This window comes from Eurosta solidaginis, chromosome 3 (genome assembly GCF_040869045.1).
Source record: "Eurosta solidaginis isolate ZX-2024a chromosome 3, ASM4086904v1, whole genome shotgun sequence".
Lineage (NCBI taxonomy): Eukaryota > Metazoa > Arthropoda > Insecta > Diptera > Tephritidae > Eurosta > Eurosta solidaginis.
In genome coordinates, this window is record NC_090321.1 from 221,532,141 (window position 1) to 221,546,042 (window position 13,902).

Consider the following 13,902-nt stretch of genomic DNA (forward strand, 5'->3'; position numbering starts at 1 on the left):
ACTTGAAAAGCAGATGTCGTGAAATTTTCGCACACGTGAAATGTGATAGGCAGATGTCGCCGCTGTTTTTCATTTAACTCATACGGCGAAGGACTAAGCAGCGACATCTATTTTTGAAAAAGTAGGTTTATTAAAGGCCGCGTTGCCAACCTAAAAAGAAGTAATTAACAAATTATCTGGCTCACAAATAGAACCAGACTTCTATCTAGATTTGTTTGGCTCAAATCGTTGTTGTTGCATTTACATGCAAAATTATTTATCTGGCTCAGGATTTTGCCACCGGATAACTGCAATTATTACTGCAATTGTATTTTTCAAAAATGTATTCTTCGATTGCGTGTGACATGCGATTGATTTAACGAAATCATGGCCCCCAAAGGTTTGTCAGATATTTGGAGATTTTATAATTAACTTGAAAATAAGAAAATGGAATGCAAGGAATGTAAAAAACTTTTGTAGATTTTGGAAATACACAAATTGGTTGAAGCCTTTTAGAAAAGTGCATTCACGTCTATATTTGACATATCTTAATATATAAAAATCACGTGTCACAAATCTTTGGTCGCGATGGACTCCTAAACTACTGAACCGATTTTGAATTTGTTTTGCACCCCGTGTGTAGTTTGATCTAACTTGAAAGAGAGGATAGGTTATATCTCAGTTTATAGTCGGGGGTTTCTGAGGTGGGCCGCGATTTAGAGGTACTATGAAATTTTTTTAATTCAGGAGAGTCTTTAGTTGTTCCATGTGTAATTTTTAAGCCGAATTTCAAAAGCAACGACAATCTGCATTTCGTTGTAATATTATAGTGAAGTGTGAAAAATAAAAATCTATATATATAAAAAGAAAGGCTAAAATATGTGTTAGTTGGTCGCCGGTGTTTGAAGAGATGCGTCGGTCGATTTTGTTCAAACTTTCACACAAGTTGCGTAAACCTCACGCGGTGGTTACTACATATGTTTGGTTGCGACCGACGTACAGCGTCTGGAGATATAGGCCTAAACGTGGACCCGAGTACCCCTAGAATGTGTTTATAGAATATGGATATCAAATGAAAGCTGTTGATTAGTGCTTTAGTTACAGAGTAATTTATTATCCAGAGACGGACTTGGACTGGGATTATGACTAGGACTGGGACTGAGACTCGGAGTGGGCCTGGAACTGAGACTTTTGGAAGAAAAAAACAAAATCAGCTGCCAAGATGACAGCTGGATGGTTGGTAGCACTGCGATATTGTAATGTTACCTTCAACGAGCTCTTGTACTTTACATAGGCAATATACCAGAGCTCTTGTATTTACATAGGCAATATAACAGAGCTCTTGTATTTACATAGGCAATAATGTTAAAGTTTCTCGCTGCGGTAACGCTGCGTTTTGACATTCCAATATAAACGTCATTTAATCATATGGTATACAATTTTTGTTTGTGTATATTGCAGACAATTTTGGTTTTATTGATTGAAAAAGATAATATTCCATTTTTTAATCAGATAATAGAACAGCAGTTCCCTCAAAATGGCAGATGTACGCGATATTCTGGATATGGAGCGCGCGAATACGCCAGAATTGACAAAAGAAATGTTCCTTATCCAAAAGAAGAGGAACTTTGAAAAGTAAGTAAATTTTCCCATTAGTTTAATATATATTGCAAGTATTACTCTTAAACACAATATTAACAGAGTCAAAGGAGTTTCCAAACGACCAGAAGGCATGCACCGTGAAGTTTTCGCCTTGCTCTACAACGACAACAAGGATGCACCACCGCTGCTGCCTACAGACACAGGTAAGCTACTGTTTTTGGATATATTGTACTTTATTTTATGCTAAATTTATAATATTAAATAGCTCTTGGTATTGGTTCTGGTTATAAGCAAGCAAAGGCACGTTTGGGTATGAAAAAAGTTCGTAAATGGGAGTGGGCACCATTTAATAATCCAGCGCGTACAGATGGTGCAGTATTTCATCATTGGCGGCGCACAACGGACGATCAGAAGGAATATCCATTTGCAAAGTTTAATAAGCAATTACAAATACCCACTTATTCAATGTCGGACTACAATACACATTTGCGTACAAATATACAAAAGTGGACTAAAGCGCAAACAGATCATTTGTTTGATTTAGCAAAGCGGTAAGTAGATATAGAAATGGCAAACATCATAAAATATAAAGGCTAGCAGGTGGCATTGGAGAGACCAGAAAGTACCACTTCACTGCTTATGTCGTGATTTTAATAAACACTGTAAAAATTTAGACGTCTGCGACTCGTTTCTTGGTATTAAAAAATACCTTTTAACTACATTAAATTTGTAATTCGAAATGAGGCAAAGAACGCTAAACCGTGATATACTGTTCAACCCTCTGTTTCAAATTTGAAGTACCAGTTACTTGAAACTTGTTTGCAAAATTGCGTTGTGATCATTATTTTTTTTATGTATGCAATCAAATTTACTCTGTATAAATTCTATTCTGTATATATTTTATCTACTATTAATTTGCTTATTGTCAATTTCATAAATTATTATTTACTAGCTCCTTCATGAGTACATTTTAACACATTTTCAACATTTTATCTTTTGCTTACTTCTAAGTTTTCAATTGAAATTGTCAAGCGTTTAATTCAATACTGTTTAAATATTACTTTAAAATTGATGACTGCTTATGTTGTTTATATCGTGTATTACATCTGAGATTTAAGTGTCGGTATATTTGGTCTGTATAATTGTTTAATTTGTAGACTGATAAATAAATAAATAAATAAACTGAATGCTTATTTTTGTCTCAGTCCAAAAACCGCGTCTAATTTTGCCTTTTTGAAAGAGTTAGCTTAAAGAAGATATCTGGCAAAAAAATTATTTTTAGTTCGCATCGCATTCACACAATATCAATTCTTCAATTATTCTTTTTTAAAAATATGCATTATCCTTGCTTAGCTTCGATTTGCGATTTATTGTTATGGCAGATCGTTGGGATCGCGCCCAACATGGTGTTAAATCTGTAGAAGATCTTAAAGAGCGGTACTATGAAGTTGTTGGCCTACTCAGTAAGGCCAAGGCACTGTCAGGTGACAAGAAGGCTTATGCTTTTGATGCCGAACATGAGCGCAAACGTAAAGATCAACTTAAAAAACTGTTTGAACGTACAACACAACAAGTCGAAGAAGAACAAATGTTATTGAATGAGTTGAAGAAGATTGAAGCACGCAAGAAGGAGCGTGAACGTAAAACACAAGATCTACAAAAGCTCATATCGCAAGCGGATCAGGTATGAATATATAAATATAAACTTTTTTAATAAAATAAATGTCTACCTTTTTCTTTCAGAAAAGCGATGTTATCGCTAATGTGCAAAGTGTTCGCAAATATGAAAAGAAACTTGTCAAAAAGAAGCTTCATCATCAACCGCGCCCGTCGAAAGTAGACTCCGTTGTAAATGCTATTGAGATAGGTGGAAGTGGCATCAAATTTTCAGATCTTCGTGGTTCTGGTGTGTCATTGCGTTCACAAAAAATGAAACTGCCAGCAAATATTGGACAACGCAAAGTAAAAGCTTTGGAACAAGCAATACAACAATTTAAAGTTGGTGAGTTTCTTAAATTTCATCTTCGTATTGTAGCGATAAAGGCACTTCCGGATGGTATTGCGGATTGTTATCGATGTTGAAGGTCCTTTGCCGGATATATATCCGATACGTTCCGGCAACCAGCACCATTAGGATACTAGCGCAACTTAGGGATAATTTTATAATATTATCAAGAACCTTCTTGGTGATCCTGCACCCGTCCCCTAGGTCATAAGGAACTTGAGGTTACTGCATTCATATCTCTAAAGGATTTAGTTTCGAGTAGGTGAGGTTGACAATTGGGTTGGGTTAGCTTTGAAGCTATAAAGCTTAATAACCCATTGTACTCAAATTTAATTCCTTACAGTTTTGTTCCTTAATGGCTGGTGTTGGATTAAGTTATAAGTGGTTGAAATTACTATTAGTATGTAAACAACAGTTGATCATAATGTTGTTGTTCTTATTGGGATGGGATAATACTGTTCCTAAAATAAAATTATCGTGACCTAAGTTTGGCCGCAACTAGATTTCGCCCCAGTTGGATTACAGTAGGAGGACGATATCAAATCAAAAGTGTTGGATAACCGGCTAGTTATAAACAAAGTTTTGATTCCGTCCATAGTTCACGAAAATAAGTGTAATGATACATAAAAAATAAACATAAAGAGCTCTCCTTGCACTATTTTTGTTAATTTACTTTTAAACATCCTTTTCCCTTCCTCAGACCCCTCACCCCCACCCACAGAAGACATATCCAATGCATTCAATGAATTAAGGTCAGATATGGTTCTGTTGTGTGAGTTGCGAACGGCTTTGGCTACGTGTGTTTATGAAATGGAAAGCTTGAAACATCAATATGAGGCAGCATGCCCGGGAAAGGTATGTTACCGCTAATATTTTCTTGATTTTTTAATTATTAAACAATATTTTGTATCTTTTGCAGACTCTAAATATTCCACCGTCTTTGATACCAGCTGAGCATATTAAACAAGAAGCAATAGATGCGGGCACCTCAAGCAACAGCACAAACGCATAAAATTATTTCTAGTCAATGATATCAATATATGTATGAACTATAGATTACGCGGCATGAAATATAATAATTACTATTCTACGCCTTGTAAACAATTCAAAAGCTCTTTTTTGTTAAAATGGTACATTGTCATGAACTAAAGCAAATTTATTTTCTACAAGTACAACTTGCACTGCCTGTCTCAAATTCTACATATTTAATAGTGCACATAAACGTAAGCAAGATATAGACCTCGTATATAGCAAGTTTGAATGTACGCCTCTTAAGGTGCTAAATGGCTGGTAGAGCGTACATTGTGTTTAGAAATACATAATGGGAAAGCTTAATGAACTCGTTTCGCTGTTTTGTCCTTTTGTGTGTAAAAATGCTTTTATGGCAGCTAGTAGGTGGCTAAAGCATGGATACAATTTTTCACAACTTTTCTAAATGATTGTAAGCTAAATCTATTTGTACTACTGTAAAAGAAATTGAAGATGATACTGTAATTCTTGGTAAACGATATTCATTCACTGTTAGCAAAGAAATGGAACAGCGCCATTAGTTTCGCTTGCTACCTAAATGCACAAATAAGGAAGTTTTGCGAAAGGCGGTCAAATGCTTTATATATTCACACATATTTGGAATTATTGCTAAAGCACGCTAAGAAAAAGGAAGAAAATGATTTGTAAAATAAGAATATCATCACTAAAGAATGTATTTTTATGCCACAATGATACTAATTTGGTGTGTTTAACGCGCACATTCATTAAGTGTCAAATTACTAAATGAATGAACGAAAGACTAGCTCAAATACAGGTTTAGTGGTATGGTCATCTTGGTATGTATAAACGTTGATTATTGCATTACGTTTGTACTTTTTGTCTGAAAGATATGTGAATGTTGAGAATGATGATTTAGCTGGTTACCTTCGCATTGCCACTCACTTAACATCACACCTACACATACACTCATCAGATTGCGACAATGCTTACGTTTTGTTCAAATTGTGTGGCTATCGTGTTTACGGTTTTTTTTTATTACTATATCACACATACGAGGGTACTAACAAAAGTTCGCTTCCCCAGGCAGTCGGTTCTATGTACCGGAGCGACTCGGGATTTTTCCCGAACAAGGACTGCCATTTCAGTGTGCCCCATTTAATTTGTTGCGTCCCTCCCACAAATTGTCATCCTCCCAGCAGCTCCTTGCAGCAGGACTGCTCCATATTCTCTTACTCCGGGAAGGCATCGAATCCAATCCGGGTCCGTCTCCTGACCCCAGTCCTGAGAAGTGGTTTTGCTGCATCTGCCGAAAAAGAATATTTTTAGGACGGTCATACTCTGTTCAGTGTGTCTCGTGTAAGGGATGGTTGCGTCGGACAGGTTGTTCTGGGCTTGATCCCAGAAACCGACGTCCACGTAACTTTTATAAATCTTTTGTGGCTCCTTGCTGTTCACGCCCAAGGGCGTCCCGTAGTCTACGCCTAATGCCCCCCCCCCCCCCCCCCCCCACTACCTTCCAGCAGCCCCGCTGTTCAGCAAGCCACAACAAGTACCCGCTGCTGCTCGCGCCTCACGGCGCCAACAACTCAAACAGCTGCTACCACTAATAACTACTACCTTCGTAGTAGAGTCGGTAGCAATACTGAGCATCAGCCCCTGCCCCCGTCTTCTCCCCCCCCCCCCCCCCCCCTATTTTCCGGCAACAATCGTGTAGGTCAGGGAAACAGACTCTTAGTCCCTACCTCCGTTTGCACCGTTTGTTTGCCAGCACAGCATATATATGTTTGCGACATCCGCCCAATGCAGCTCCTGCCTTGGGTGGTGCCACTTTCCTAGATGTTCTGGTCTCCGCGACGGCAACCCCCCGACGGGTTTCATCGAGCCATGTAGCCAGGTCGCAAACCCAAATCATCCGGGTACCCCAATGCTTGCCCCAGTCCCAGGGCCACAACAGCATTTGCGTTCCGGCCTTCCACACCCCAGGCGTAGTCACCCGTCACTTACCCCCAGAGTCCCCTGCGAAGACAGTCACCTTGTAGCGGTGCAGGGGCTTACGCCGATCGCATATGATACTAATTGGTCAGATGGGAGCGGGGCAACCGCGCTCACCTGACAGATGTGGTCGAATGCGATCGGTAACCAGGAACTGTCACCTCCTAATCCAGGGTGTCATGCGTCACCGTGCCCATTGGAGTGGTTTGCAGCCAGGAGGTCCACAACACCGGCTGTATTATAACGGCGCCTCCCCAACACCGGGCCACCTTGGGGAGTAACCATGGCCTTACCGCGTCAAGGGGCTCTGCCGCGGCGGACCAACCCAGTTCCCCAAATTAAAGCAGTGACAACAACGCTTGCCATGTCAAGCAAGTTGTCGTAAGATAAAATGATGAACAACAAAAAACCAACAACAACAATAACAATAAAAGCAGAACAAAAAAAACAGGCTTCAAGAAGAGCAGCGGGCAGAGATGCTCTTCTTAGAGCATCAGAGGGATGAATCTCCCTCCACTAGCATTGGAGTATACAGAGAACCGGCGCTTAAAACCGCGAACCCCAAGGGCAACACCAAAACCCAAGGAGAGCAGCGCGGGCCCGAAGAGCACTCCAACCAGGAAGCAGAGAAACCCGCGATCCCCAGTGGACCCCTATACACTGGTGAGCAGCGCGGGCAAGGCAAACAAGGTGAACAGAAGGCGGCGGCAGGCAACAAACCCGCGATCCATGGAGGGCCCAGTACCTCCATTGCGCAGCGCGGGCCGCAAGAGAAAGCAAAAGATCCCTCTAGAGGGACGAGTAAGTCTAGGCGCTCACCGTCGGAGCATGACTCAAGTAGCAGCTCACAGAGCAACTATGGAAGGTCCCAGGAAGGGAAAAATAAAGAGCAGAACCCGGAGGAGTGGAAGCGGCCTAACAGAAGGCACAACAGAGGCAGGCAACCTGCACTTCCACCACGGGGCAGTCCAGGAGCGCTGGATGATAAGAGGCGCTTTGGACTAAGTGGGGCTGGGGTAAAAAGATATCTCCGATATCTAGAGGAAGGCCTGTCGCCCATGGAGGCAAGAGCCAGGGCAGATGAGCGCAGGCATGAACCAGACCACGGGCAGAGAAAAGCCAATGCTCAAAGAGGAAGCAGAGAAGGAAGAAGAGCACAGCCAGCGGCAGCTGACCAGTATGCGCCCGCTCCCGCTGAAAAGAGCAGGATCGGGCAAATTATGCCGGAGGAAACTCCAAGCTCAAAAAGGCAACGGGCCCACGCTCCCAGGAACACTGCACCCACGGGCAGGGAGATTCAATCCAGGGCGACTGGCGTACACGCTGGGATGGCACCAAGGCAGCAGAGCTGTTCGGAAGCCCTTAGGGGTATCCGAATAGCTGTTCTGCCCAGTAACTACCCGGCGGAGGCCCTAAGTCAAGAGGACCTGACGAATCTCCAAGAGCTCATAATGGACGGAGTGTTCAGGGGATGTGGGCATGCCCTAGTTGTTTGCGGGGTATACTTCCGAGCAGGGCTCCTCCTCGTGGACTGCGAGGACGAAAAAACGGTTAAGTGGCTCGTTGAAGTGATACCGACGCTTGAGGGGTGGACAGGGCCACAATTACCCACGAGACGCGGGGATGAAATACCGCCAACGCATAATGTGACTATGTTCCTCCCCAGAAGTGCGGAACGCCCCAAAGAGTTTGCGTTACGGCTCCTCGCCAATCAAAATGAGGGCCTCAGGACGCAGAGATGGCGCGTCATTAATTGTAGCGCAGAGGAAACAGGCCTACGTCTCGACGTGGGCATAGACGAGGAATCGTATCAAATCATACGCAGGAACGGACTTAAGCTGCACTATAGGTACCGCCTGGTCCTAGTGAGACCCTGGAGGCAGAGGCAATCAGGGAATAGTGAGCAGCCGGAAGACAAGGCGGAGGCAGAGGGCACCGACAGAGGCGAGCTGTCGGACGAGAACATGACGGACGCGAGCACCGATACCATCAGAGCTCGCGAGACCACGAACCCTCCCACCGCAGCAAGCAAGGACAAAATCGTGCAGCCTGGGGATGAAAAAGAAATCCCCACCACACAAGAGCTCATCGAGGGCCTCGACCTCCAGGAGCTGGAGCTGAATAGGTGGGACGAAAGCGAGAGCGGATTGTCGAATGACGATGATCCGATGAGGCCGGCCGGGCCAAAATGACCGGCACAAGCATAAAAATAGCCCAGATCAACCTCCATCACGCCATTGCAGCCTAGGCTGTACTGATGAGGAGGTTCGCCTCGGATGATCTGGGCATCGCCCTCATACAAGAACCTTGGGCTTCCAACGGACAGGTGTGGGGCCTTAATGTAAGTAATAACAAAGTTATTTGGGATCTCTCACAGCAGAGACCAAGAGCATGTGTAATGCTTAAGTCAAACATTAACTATTTTTGCATTACAGAATTTTTAAGCCGGGATCTGGTGGCGGTGCAGATCGAGGCAAAGGTGAATGGAGACAACACCAGCATTGTGCTGGCCGCAGCCTACTTCCCGGGGGACGACAGCACAGTCCCTCCAGTTAGCGTGCAGAAGCTAGTGGAGCACTGCAGGAAGCGATGCTAACTCCCACAACACGGAGTGGGGCAGTAATGATACCAACCAAAGGGGTGAGTGTTTACTAGAATATATAGTCAGCAACGATTTGAATATATATAACGTCGGGAGCAAACCGACGTTTGTCACGAGAGTCAGGGCAGAGGTCCTAGATATAACACTTGGCAACAACCTAACTGAGAATATGATCTCGAAAGGAGAGTATCAGAAGAACCCTCCCTATCGGATCATAGGATCATAAGGTTTGAGCTGGGTGCTGTATCGGGGCAATCCAGCCCTAAAAGAAATCCCAGGAAAACAGACTGGGGCAGCTACAAAAGTATCATTGAGGCTAACGCGGATAGTCTCAGAAATAAGAGCAGAAGCACTAACTGTACTGAGTTAGAGGGCAGAGTGGATAGAGCAAATCAGATAATGATAGATGCCTACAACTCCAGTTGCCGAGTCTCCCTAGTTAAGGGTAAGAAGGCAACCCCCTGGTGGTCGCATGACCTGACACTACTAAGGAAGAAAGTCAGGAAACTCTTTAACGGAGCAAGGAGAACCGGCAACTGGGAGGAATACACTCAAAATCTAACAAAGTACAATAAAGAGATAAGGAAAGCTAAGAGGGAAAGTTTCAGAAATTTCTGTGAGGGAATTTCTAGCACACCTGCAGCGGCAAGGCTCCACAAGGCCCTAGCCAAAGAGCAGAGGGAGATTAACTTAGCGATTAGGCTTCCAGACGGTACCTATACCGGAACGGTGGAGGAGCGAGCGAGGGCCCTGCTACATACGCATTTTCCGGGTGCCTCTCCGCAAGTACCGGAACCTGTGTTCCCCAGAGTGAAACCAACCCCATCAGACTGGCAATTGGCCAACTCCCTCTTCAGTGAGGCCAGAGTCAGATGGGCAGTGGAATCCTTTGAGAAATACAAATCTCCGGGGGTGGATGGCATCTACCCGGTGCTAATGCAGCAAGGGACAAAGATTATCCCACATCTGGCCAGGATCATGAGAGATAGCCTGGCACTGGGATACATACCCATGATGTGGAGAAGAGCAAAAGTGGTTTTCATACCAAAAGTAGGAAAAAAGGACTATTCGCAGGCAAAGTCCTTCAGACCAATAAGTCTAACTTCCTTTGTCTTGAAGGCAATGGAAAAGATATTGGACCCAGAAATTAGGTTGAACGCCCTCAAGAGCTGGCCCCTACATCATAGCCAGCATGCGTACAGAGCGGGTAGGTCCACGGATGCAGCTCTGTACCAATTAACATCTGAAATACAGAGGGCGTTCGAAACAGAGGAAACAGTGATTTGCGCTTTCCTTGACATTGAGGGTGCCTTTGACAACACATCTCATGAAAGCGTAAACATAGAACTGCAGATAAGAGGAATTCAGTTGCCTATCCAGAGATGGATTGACAATCTACTCCGCACAAGAATCGCTGAAGTCCATGTAGGCAACAGCGCAGTTAAGGTTAATACCACGAGGGGGTGCCCTCAAGGAGGTGTTCTATCACCCCTTCTGTGGAGCCTAGAAGTGGACGAACTCCTGCAAAAGCTATCTGACAGTGGCATAAGATGCCAGGGATATGCTGACGACATCGTCATAATTGCAAGGGGTAAATTCGAGAGTACGCTCTGTGACATAATACAGAGAGCATTGAATATTACAAAGGGATGGTGTGCCAGTGTGGGGCTTAACATCAACCCATCTAAAACGACCATCATCCCAACCAGAAGAAGGGCCCTACCAACCCTGAGATCAATTACAATAGATGGCGTGGCACTAGAACATGGAACCGCGGTGAAATACTTGGGGGTCATTTTTGACACCAAGCTCCTATGGAAACAGCACTTCGACTCCATGACAGCTAAGGCCACGAGGTCCATCATGATATGCAAACGTTTAGCAGGCAAATCATGGGGCTGTAGCCCGCATGTGCTAAGATGGATGTATACCATGATAGTGAAACCTATGATAACATACGGTTCGATAGCCTGGGCATCGAAAACAACTCGGGCGACGACGAGGCAAGCGCTGTCAAAACTTCAGTGACTGGCATGTGTATGCATCACGGGAGCTATGCGCACATGCCGTACAGCAGCGCTGGAGGCTATCCTCGATCTGACCCCGCTGCATATATCAATAGAGCAGTCAGCCAAGCGAACCCTCCTGAATATTGCTAAGGAGGGCTCGGGCATAGGTAAAGTCATATCGTCCCGAAACATGGAGGAATTGAGAGAGAAGATCCCAATCTCTTAACTCCCGAGGGACGATATCCTCAGGCAGATAGTCTATGAGAAAAGGTACAAAGTAGAACTGGGAGACAAGGGTACGTGGGAGGAAAGCAGAATTGTGTACATTCATCAGCTAAATAGAATAGTATGGTACACAGATGGCTCGAAGACGCCAGAGGGGATTGGATCTGGAGTCATTGGACCCAGAGCCAAGATATCAACGCCTCTGGGAGCACACCCGAGCATTTTTCAAGCGGAAGTATTCGCTATAAGCCAGTGTGCTGACCTGACCCTTCGGCGCGAATACTCCAACGAGACAATTGCCATACTCAGTGACAGTCAGGCCGGCCTCAAGGCGATCTCGGCGTCTGAAATAAAATCAGCACTAGTACTTGAGTGCGTTGAAAAGCTAAATCAACTAGGAGCACACAACAAACTGTTGTTGGCCTGGGTTCCTGGCCACAGGGGAGTGGAGGGCAATGAGCAAGCGGACAGCCTGGCAAGGGAGGCAGCAACGACACGACCTATTGGTCCTGAGCCCTTCCTGCCAGTAGGCCCGCAGGAAATCAGAGGGCATCTACTATTAGAAGAAAGGGAAAAGAGGGAAGAACACTGGCGCAATATGCCAGGCTTGAGGCAATCTAAGTTACTGCGGGGGGGCTATAACACAACTCGATATAGGGCATTAATGGGCCTGTCGAAAGATAACCTGAGGATCCTAACAGCTATTCTTACAGGACACTGCAGACTGAACAGCCACATGCAGAAGCTGGGCATACTATCGAACAACACATGCCGATTTTGTGATCGATCAGCGGAGACGGCGGAACATATACTCCTGGAATGTGACGCAATCTCAAGACGTAGGGCTAAGTTTTTGGGCTTACCATGGCCAGAGCATTCTCACATCAAATCCCTCAAGCCAGGTGAACTGCTAGGGTTCATCAGAGAAGTCGGCTTGGATGAGGTGCTGTGAAGCAGTTGAGGGCACAATAGACCAATGGTCGTAGTGAGATCCTCAATTAATTATCTATCTACCCCCAGAGTGGCGGGGTCTCCCCTTATGCACTTCAGAATTCTGCAGTTAAACTGTAATGGACTAACTGGGAAGATTACGGAGATAGTCGATTTCAAGAAGCGGCACAACATCCGCATTGCTGCGATTCAAGAGACTAAACTTACAGCAAGATCTGCATTGCAGACCTGCTCTGGGTATAATGTCCACAGGAAAGACCGCGAGAGCGGAAATGGAGGCGGCCTCGCGTTTATCATACACCACTCTGTGCAATATTATATATTTGATCCTGGCATCGACCGCAGGGATAATGTTTTAGAACGTCAAGCGATGCAAACCTAGAAATCATCAACATCTACATCCCTCCTGCCACCTGTTGCCCCAGTAGATACCGCCCTAATATCATAGCCTTACTGGCAACAATCGCATTATCTTAGGCGATTTCAATACCCATCACGATCTATGGCACTCAAACTTGCGGGCGGACAGTAGGGGTGAGATGTTGGCGGATCAAATAGAAGAAACGAGGTTCTGCACAATAAACGGAGACGCCCCCACACGTATGGTAGGAAGCTGTCACAGTTCGCCAGATATCTCAATCGTGAGCGCAGAACTAGTAAACTGCGTCAACTGGCAGCCGATGATAACATTGGCATCCGACCACCTGCCTATACTTAATTCGCTCGAGCGTACCGCCGACTTCATCGTCACCGAAAAACGCACTTTCATAAACTTCAAAAAAGGAAAGTGGGAAGAATATAAATCTTTTACAGACAACCGCTTTGCTGCCCTCCTTATCCCGACTGATGCCCGCCAAGGGGAGCGTGCCTTCCGTAAGGTCATTGAAGCCGCCTCGGCGCGTTTCATTCCCGCCGGGAGAATTCCCGAAATCCGGCCCCACTTCCCGGCGGAGGCCGCAAACTTAGCGAGAGAACGTGACCTTATAAGACAGCTTGATCCAGGTGACCACCAAATAAGGGATATAAACCAACGCATCAGATTGCTTGTGGACGAACACAAGCGGGCGAAATGGGAAGAGCACCTAAGAGGTTGTAAGAGGAGGTTACAACCTCTTAGGTGCTCTTCCCATTTCGCCCGCTTGTGTTCGTCCACAAGGTTCAAGGTTGTAACCTCCCCCCCAGCGGGTAAGGGGGTAAGAATATACCCGCGGTAGGTATGCCTGTCGTAAGAGGCGACTAAAATACAAGATTCAAGGCGTATGTAGCGCAACCCTTCAGGTTGCCAGCGCAATATATAGCTTCTCCAAACCTAATTGTCAACCTCACCTATCCGCGGCGAATCCTGTTTCATTAACAGACGAGGCTCTGGCGACCCCAAGCTCCTCATGGAACTTGGGGGTGGGGAGGGAGGGGACAGCCTGAAGGTTTAATGTGGCCACATAAATCGTTCCCGAGATAGTCGGGCTAGCACCTTAATGGTGCTGTGGTACCGGAGCGTACCGGATCTGTATCCGGCAAAGGACCATCACATCGATAACACTCCCCAA

The 13,902-nt window shown here is 45.1% G+C and overlaps 1 protein-coding gene across 1 annotated transcript; it reads left to right on the plus strand.

Annotated features, from left to right (window-relative positions):
- The first annotated feature begins 1,432 nt into the window (after positions 1-1,432).
- On the plus strand, positions 1,433-4,697 carry DMAP1 (DNA methyltransferase 1 associated protein 1). Its single transcript, XM_067778042.1, has 7 exons — positions 1,433-1,614; positions 1,681-1,784; positions 1,847-2,132; positions 2,935-3,265; positions 3,325-3,583; positions 4,287-4,441; positions 4,506-4,697. The coding sequence occupies exons 1-7, from the start codon at positions 1,517-1,519 to the stop codon at positions 4,596-4,598; spliced, it is 1,326 nt and encodes a 441-aa protein (XP_067634143.1). The 5' UTR covers positions 1,433-1,516; the 3' UTR covers positions 4,599-4,697.
- The last annotated feature ends 9,205 nt before the right edge of the window (positions 4,698-13,902 follow it).

Excerpts from the sequence above, each read along its gene's own strand:
- DMAP1 (XM_067778042.1), top strand. The coding sequence starts at position 1,517 with ATGGCAGATGTACGCGATATTCTGGATATGGAGCGCGCGAATACGCCA. Across the intron at positions 3,584-4,286 it reads AATACAACAATTTAAAGTTG|ACCCCTCACCCCCACCCACA; the intron begins GTGAGTTTCTTA and ends TCCCTTCCTCAG. Across the intron at positions 4,442-4,505 it reads AGGCAGCATGCCCGGGAAAG|ACTCTAAATATTCCACCGTC; the intron begins GTATGTTACCGC and ends TATCTTTTGCAG.